Source organism: Zosterops lateralis (genome assembly GCF_965231275.1).
Source record: "Zosterops lateralis genome assembly, chromosome: 3".
Classification (NCBI taxonomy): Eukaryota; Metazoa; Chordata; class Aves; order Passeriformes; family Zosteropidae; genus Zosterops; species Zosterops lateralis.
The window spans coordinates 99,648,455-99,657,046 of NC_139764.1; the positions used below are offsets into that span (position 1 = coordinate 99,648,455).

The 8,592-nt window shown below is 40.1% G+C and overlaps 1 protein-coding gene across 1 annotated transcript; it reads left to right on the plus strand.

The window, feature by feature from the left end:
* Window positions 1–276: 276 nt before the first annotated feature.
* On the plus strand, window positions 277–4,367 carry CIMIP5 (ciliary microtubule inner protein 5; the record flags this gene model as incomplete). Its single annotated transcript, XM_083857643.1, is given in 8 exon segments — window positions 277–383; window positions 385–478; window positions 483–520; window positions 2,823–2,862; window positions 3,525–3,558; window positions 3,561–3,650; window positions 3,653–3,691; window positions 4,267–4,367. Coding segments are annotated over 8 exon segments (543 nt in total).
* Window positions 4,368–8,592: the final 4,225 nt, after the last annotated feature.

Below are 8,592 nucleotides of genomic sequence, written 5' to 3' on the forward strand. Positions count from 1 at the left end.
ATGAAATTGCTGTTAGCATGAAAACCCCAACAGTGCTCAAGCAATGATGCAACATAAAGCAGTAGGAAAGGGACATTAAATAAGAGGGAAGTAAACCAGTACTGAGCACTGCTTGTCAGTGCTGCTGTGCATGTTCTTGTCTGAAAGCACTTCAAAGCAGCAGCTGAAAGAATATGTTAGGAGAGAAGGAACTTTGAAAGTGCATACAAGAATAGGTTTCACTTTCTGAGAAGTCACAGTATAGCTAAAAAGGCTGGGTATACGGTGAGTCTCAAAATGGACAAGTTGGAAAGGGGTTCTGGAATCAGGAGAAATACCTTGGTTAGGTGTCAGCAAACAGCAACCACACCTTTGGGACAACTGGCTCCAGCTCCTTCTGTGTCCTAGCAGTACACAACCGAGCAGAACTGACAACCACTGCACAAATGGCTACTTGGGCCTGGGCAGACAAGCAGACCAGGTCCAACAGGAGAAGATCTGGAGAGTCTGTGGAGGCTGAACAGACAGAAAGGAGAATCTGGTAAGTCGCTTGTTCCAGTTCATGCCTCTTCAGCTTGTGCTGATACTCCCTGACAATGGTCCTGATACTCCCTGACAGCATTAGGTCTTGATCCAAAGCCATCATTATCAAACAAAATGTACTGCTTCAGGGACTTTGGATCAGATCCTAATACCTTCCTTTATAGGGTTACATTATCTCTGCTCTCCTTCACTGGACAAAATCTGTGCTAATATCTTCCAGCATGCTGGGCTTAAGCTGAAAAGAGATGCAAAGAACTGCATGCTAAATATCTTTTAGATTTTAGAGATTTCCACAACGAAGACATAAAAGTGCCAAGCTTTATAATTTATTGCAGACACACTGATACTATCACCTCTTCTCATACACTTGGAAATGGCTGAAATGGAAGCTGAACGGAATGTTCTGCCAAAATATAATTTTGTATTCCCAGTCTGTAAATCTAGTGAGCTTGCCCCATTGTAACGGTGTTTCAGCAGACTGCTGCACACATACGACCTCAGCTTTGGCTGTGCAGGCACCAGTGACCCAAAGGAACCCGATATTAGGATCCTGTCTCTGCCACATATCTTGAGTAAGTGTTGATGTTTATACTTCAGTATACATCATCAGTATGTCTATTAGAAGAATATTTCTGGTAAAATTAAAACCAGCTCTATTTCCAACTGCACATTGCCCAAGCTAAAGGAAAGAGAAGAAAACGAGTATCACTCTTAGGATTTTTTAAAATGGGAAACCAAATCATCTGAAACCTTCAACCCCTTCAGCCTTCCAGAGGAGATGCAGATCCCAGTCCTGATTTCCCCAGGGATGCGTTTGCAATCTTGTCTGGCTCTGTTTACTTGAGGGACAGGCTGATGCCAGGACTCTGACGCATGCAAAGCCAGGGCAATATTACTCTCTCCCTGTTGTCCTGGGAGGCTCAGACTCTTGCTCAACAAGCTCAGCCTGTTCCATACTCATTCCCTAGCTAAGGCAGCAGGAAGGACTCTGTGCCTGTCCCTGGGGTTGACAGCCATGAATATAGGTGCAAACTCACTTTCATACGTAATGTAACACATCATACAGCTGATCCATGTTCTGCTTTCCAGTTTTACCTATGAAGACAGAAACTCTTGTAAAAGGGTAGGACAAGCTTGTGAAGAATAAGATGCCTAAAGATGGATTCATCAAACTACATACCCTACAGCCTGCAGGGAACTGTCCTTCAGTTCCACATTCCTGTCCTAAAAACAGTGATGGAGAAAGGCTGGTATGCATTAAATGGTCTGACTTGAAGTAGATGTAGGGCAATGCCTAAACCCGTGACATTTCTCACTAATTAGCACCACCTAGTAGCACCCAAGTCTGATAATGCTCAAATAATGGCTGCATAGCAAAATAAAAAGTTCTAGGACCTCAGTGCTGTGCTGGTATACCAAGACATACAGTGATAAACAGAACAGTCATAAATTTGATTTCATTTGCACCTGGGGCATATCTGCACTGGACAGGAGAGTGCAGCACAGAAATCCATTGCTCCCAGCTCCATATGGTACATGGCTGTGCTGTACAGACAAGCTCAGCTTGGAAGGATGTACAGCTTCAGCACTAGTTTGATGAGCTTGGATGCAGCACAGATAAGCAGCTCAGAGTCAATCCAGGTGTCCCAAGAGCCCTGCTGCAGACACAGCTGTACAGAACTGTTTCCCCTCTTGACTCACAGTACTCTTAGAATAGTGGGTGAACTGATGTTTTCTCCATTTCAGGCACAGAAAAGCAAAGGGCAGAAAATCAAAGGACTTGCCCTGCAGTCCCACACCAGGTATAGAACAGAGCTGAAGAGCAAAACTCAGGTTTTCTGACTCCATGTCCCCCTAGCACAGCTGCCTATGTGCACAGAGTAGTCCCATGGATGTTTGCCTGCAGCGGTATGGCTCTGGGAACTTCTACCAGGGACTTCTGCCAGCAAAGTATTGGTCATTTTAAAAATAAGATGCTGTGTCTTCTTCAAAGAACAAAGGTTTTCTAGAGTGACTCTGGACACGAGCAATTTATTTGTGCTTGCACAAGTAGTATATTGTGGACATGGTATTCTCACCTTCTCTTAGCAAAAATAACACCCACTCCTCATATAGTACGAGAATAAAGAAAACCCTGGGCTCCATCACTGAAAAGACAGGTTTTAGTACAAGGAATCTGCAGGTGGAAGAGCTGGGCTGTGTCAAACGGAGCAGCTGAACAGGCACTGAATTATGATCAACTTTAACCAATTTATTTAAAGACAAAAAATTGACACTGTATTTTTTACTTCTATCCCAAGGTACCAGAACTGGAGTTTCCTAAAAGACCATGACCAAATGGTGACTTTTGAACAGACATTTAATTGTATCCATGCTCATTCTAATTTTCATCAATTTGAGCTAGGCTAATATTTCAAATTGAAGCATACCTAGGCATAATTGGCAAAATCTATATGGCTATAATCTTTAGGAAAAAAAAAAGAGCTGAAGTGTTTTCCTCTGCTACCTATATGTGCTCAATCTGTTTTAATGCTAACAACTTGGCAAAAAGACAAGTGCTGGAAGAACCAACTTCCTAGGAGCAAATTTGAGAGATAATCATCCTGTTGAAACCTAAGCCACTCACTAAAAAATCTCAAGCCACTTACTAAAAATTAAAGAAAAAACCTCCCACATCACAACCATTCTAGAGCAGGGTAGCTTCCATCCCCAATAACATTTTATGCAACACATTTTAAAATTATTCATTTCCCTCTGTTATCCTACCATAAGACAACAGGGGAAAAAACACCAATTTTTTTGCTTTATTTCTACAACAGTTCCATGTACATTCAGTATGATATTTTTAAGTACATTTAAATTCTAATTTCAAAAGCAGAAGTGCTGATATTATAAGTAAAAATGCTGATATTATAAATAATTTCAGTAAGTTGAACTTTTTTAAGAAGAAATTCTTTCAACTTTGAAAACTTACTAATATTAATGGTCTTCATTTTATCCAGGATAAGAGAAAGGAGCAGAAGCCACTGCCAAAATACTGTCTGTGTTCTCAAGCAAAGTTCCCAACTCAACCAACCAAACTACTGGCAGTCAAATAAATACTGAGCTTGGCAGGGGTCTGGTAAATATGAATTCTTCAGCAATGGTACACGAAAGAGGAAACTAGAGAGTAAGCTCCTGCTTTCTTAGTACTTCAGTAACAATATAACAGCAACAGAGCAAGTTCTTTCAAGGGTAAATACAGATCTTGTCCAACAATGCCATAATAGATGATCCTCCTCATATTTTGGGTGACTGCGCCATATACAGACAGCACTACAGATCTCATCCATCTTCCCATGCAAATCTACAGTAAGGATGCCACTAACATCTGAAAGAACGAGATTACAGACAAAAGACCATTTCTTCCTGAATTTTATCTCCTGAAAACAAACAATTAATAGAGATCTGCTCAGATGAGTCACAACATAAACAGCACACTTGCAGTTCTGAAAACCAGCATGATAAAAACACAGCAGCTTGTTGCATTTCATGCAGTTAGACAAAGATCCATCAATTTCTGTCATCTGCATGTTTAAACTTGCTCTAAAGAATAATACTTAGGCATGCAAGACATGCTCTGTACTTTTCACCACTCCCTGCTGAGGGAGGGAGACCAAATATTTCTCTCACTAGTTTTCATATTTGTTTCTGTGGATTTGCTGCTCTTAAATTGCTTTCTCTTGTGCTTTTTTTCTGGTTTAGCTGATGGAAACTCATTGACAAGGAAGCAGGCTTTCACATTTTGCTCTGAAGGCGTGTTGGCTCAGCAACCTGTCTTACACCCTGAGGACTGTCGACCTTGAATCTAACAGGTTCATAGTTCCTAAAATCTGTGGTTGCCCAGGGAAACCATCCTCAAGCTAAATCAACGCAGTATCAAAAATCCTGTTCAGCTAGTGCATCTTCATTACATAGGTTGAAACTTTATGGCCTGTTGTTCCATAGGGAAAAATCTTCAAGGAGCAGAGCATGGAGAGTGTACACACAATATCTGTCCTTTGAGCTGTATGTAACTTCTGCAGGATGATGCTCAGGTCTAAGTGGAGCTCAACACAGAAGCCATTAGCATTACCTTGACACAACAGGCTGCAGTCTCTCATCAGACTGAGATGGAGATGGGTGCACTCACATTTTGCAATTACAGGTATTTGTTTTTATGATTAGACTTCAGTGGCAAAAGGCAGCTCAGCACACAAGGTGACCATTGTGACCAGTGGTCTCAGGCAAAAAAAAAGGCACTGTATAAGAAGACCCAGGTCCCACCCCCTGAAGTCATGACTCCAAGTGGTTCTCCTGGCTTCCTCAGCACAGCGAGAACTGGAGGATCAGGGCTTTCAAGATGACAACTAAGTTACCTAAAGAAGGAAGACCACATCATGCAACCAGGTCAGGTGAGGAAGGCTGATTTCACTCTGTGCAGACATGAATGATGATGGACAACTGAGTTCAGACACACCAAATGGGAACCTTCTTTACAAAACTTCTTGTTTAGCTGAAATGCTTTCTGCTCTCTCCTCTGAGCAGAAAATGATACCAGAAGAACTCATTTGTGTTCACACACCTGAAAGCAGGAGAGGAAAGAACAGATCAAGATTTTCCTTGTCGTTGTGCTGTCCAGAGCTTTTTCTGAAAACTGCACAGGCCACTCAGAGGTTACACATTTACTGGTGATTGCTTAACAGCAAGAGACATTGCACTTGCATGCCTTACTCTGGATTACAAACTTCACACTGAGTAGTGGATGCCCAGTATCTGTCTGGCTCAAGCTCCTACTCATGTAAGAACATTTCATTTGTAAAGCTCAGGGATTTTGTTTTTCAGCATGAAAATATCAGAGCTCCATGTTTCCTAACCTCCAGATGGCACTCACTCTACATCAAGTAAGCCACCAGAAAGGACATTAAGGCAGTGCTTAGTGCCTTTTTAATTACATTAAATAATTCCAGATTCTTGACTCTGTTTACTGTGTGTGAATCCAGAGAATCCTCCCAGAGAGTTCCTGCAAACTGGAGGGTAAGAGGATGGTCTAAGCAGTGCACGATTTAATCCTCCCACTTCACTTAGAACTGGCATTGTTTCAACTGAGGCACTTCTGGCTTTGGACAAGACTTTTCACTTCTTACCCTAAAGATGTGGGCTACTAACCAGAGTCTAGAGAAGCAGCGATGGCAGCTGGAGTATGGGAAGACATGTCATATAAGGAAAGGTTAAAAAGACTGTTAAAAGTTTAACCTGAAGGAAAAAAAACCAGTTTTGGCAGAGGATAGGAGTCTTTAGATACATGTGCATCTCTGGAACGAGAAAAGGAGTAATTTGCACTTCGAGGGGGTGTTAGGCAACAGCAAAAATAACAAGCTTAAGTTTTAGCATGGAAGAATCACATAACTTTTTGGGAAGCTAGGAGTAAGGATAATACAGCACTGGAATTGATTACCTGAGGAATTTCCACCTTTGAAGGTTAAAAACACGCATCTATCAAGAAGGATGTACTTAAGAGGGTTTGTCTTTTATTGTATACATTGAATGACTGTCTGAAGAGCTTTTCACCAGTTGTAAGAATAACCAGAGCATTTAGGAACAGATCATATTTTGCAAAAATGATTTTTCAAACACATTCACAAAGATTTTTTTTAAATTTCCTATTTTAATTATATCAGGTTTAAATAGATTTCACCTCTAAAATACAGGTTATTCACCTTTTTTAAAAAAATGAAATATATTTCTAATTCTTCTAACTACTCATATCTCATATAGGATACTTTCCACAAAGTCTAGATGTGTGTCTTTTAATCACACACCACTGAGAGGCTTGTTTAGTGCCCTCCTGACAGCCACGTAAGGACACTTCTCAAAGAACATATTATGTCGTGTCTGTGAATGGCAACAACGAATTTTCTTTTAAAAAAATGAGGAAGTCTTTAGTAAAAACGTGCGGTTCTGTGTCCTTAATCAGATAAAGCTGCCACTGAAGTGCCAGGCAGTCCCTGAAGTGGGGACGTGCAGTGGTGACGTGTGTACAGCACAGGAAGAGCCCTGCACTCCCCTCTGCTGTTCACTCCTTTGCACGGGTCACTTCAGGCCAACAGATCACAACTGGAAAGTCTGTAGGAATACCTGAAAAGGAGCCAAAGTATGCAATAATTTTTGGCTTAACTGTTGAAGAGTCCAACCGTGGAAAATGCAGCTCTGTGCCTTACTGTGAGATCACACCAGCCCACAACTGTGCTGCCTCTTTCGATGTGCAATTAAGTTAGTATCTTGACTTTCTGAGGCTGAGTTCAAGCTTATCAAAATTACTCTAAAATGCTGGTGTGCAACAACTGGATAGGACCAGCTCTGTCCACCACACAACTCCATTCATTCCTATTTCCTGTTGAAATCAATAGCAACTCTTAAGCATTTTGACATTTCAATGCTTAAGGGGGAAGGTCTTGAGAACCAAAGTTTCCTATGTGGAATAGATCAGATAATCTGTGTGATATGGGAACATTGTGTTGAACTGGACATCTGATTTTGTTAAATTATTACACCTTCCCTAATAATTACACATAAATTATTTTATGCTGCTGCAATTAGCTCTCCAGCATTACATTTCCAAAGTTAGTTTGGGTCTCTCCACCATGTTCAGCCACCTCCAGAAAAGATAATTTGGGAATATCCAAGGTCTTAATCAAAACTGCCTCAGCACCTGCAAGTAGAAGGCAGCAAACAGGCAATCTCTAGATTTCAATTTCATCTCAAGTTTAGCAGTAATTTATCTTTTACAATAATTAACTTTGCTAGCTAATCCTTATTTACATAGGCAGAGTGTCTCAGAAAGATTGGATGATATTATAATAGTAGTGAAACCTATAAATAATCAGTGGAAATTCCACTGATCACAGTTTAATATCTGTGTGGTACGTTATTTGTCAAGCACTCGGACTTCAATTTCATAAGCTTTTTTCCCTTTTGCTAGATCTCAAACAAGGGATTATCCATGTTTAAAGTATTCATTTTCTTTCAGTTAAAGAGAACAACTGGGTAACTATATTGATTTAGTTATTCCCTTAGTCATATACTGCTTTCTCTTCTATGTTTTTGAATATAGTTATAATATTAGTAATGTGAACAGGTGTTTCCAGTGCATCTGGATTTTGTGTTCTCGTTTTCAGTTCCATTTAAATTTAAAAAGTGTGAAATATATATTTTTAAAAAACATAACATGTGTAAGTTCCTATAAATCTGCATTTCTTGTGCTTTTAGAACACTCTTTGTATATAGTTCCCAGATAGCACCTTAACTATAAAGTTTTACTTAATAAGCTTTGTTTATGACTATAAATCCAGTTGTTTCTTAGAAGCTGTATTTAAAACTGTTTCCTGACCTTTAGATTACTCTAAAGTAAACAAAATAATTAAACAGGTTTTCCTACAAAGAAGGTCTCATCATGCATACTGCAATGTGACAATTACTGCATAAAGCGTAAGATTCTTAGAACTGGGAAGGGCAAGCATGATTATGTATGAACATTAGATGGGCAATACTGATGCCCAGTCAGGGCATCATCTGTTTGTTTGTATTATGTGCATACATATTCACATTGCTCAACTTGTATAGAGGAATAATTCTCTGAACTTTAAATCAAACAACAGTTTTCTAAAGTGGGACTTTTTTGTGTGTGTTTTTTGGTTTAAGAAACCAAAAGTAATCTGTCAGGGCCTCAAGTTGTGTTTCCTAAATCCTGCAGAGATACAAATGTCTAAAACTTTCATAAATCTGAATGCTTCTCTTAAAAACTACTTTTTCTCTGAATCCATGTCAGGTATGTTTTCCTTCTTCAGAAAACTTCATGTTTGCGTCAATGAATTCCTTGAGGCACAGATGGGTCTCCAAGTAACTCAGGAATTCTGCTGAAGGCTGAAGAGGTGCTGGCACAGGCCTGCCCACAGCCCTCTTCTGTCACAGGGCATAGATCCCACAGACTGACTTCAGCCTGTGACCTTTCCAAAGCCTCTCTGAGGAGCTGTGTGAACCTATGTATCTACA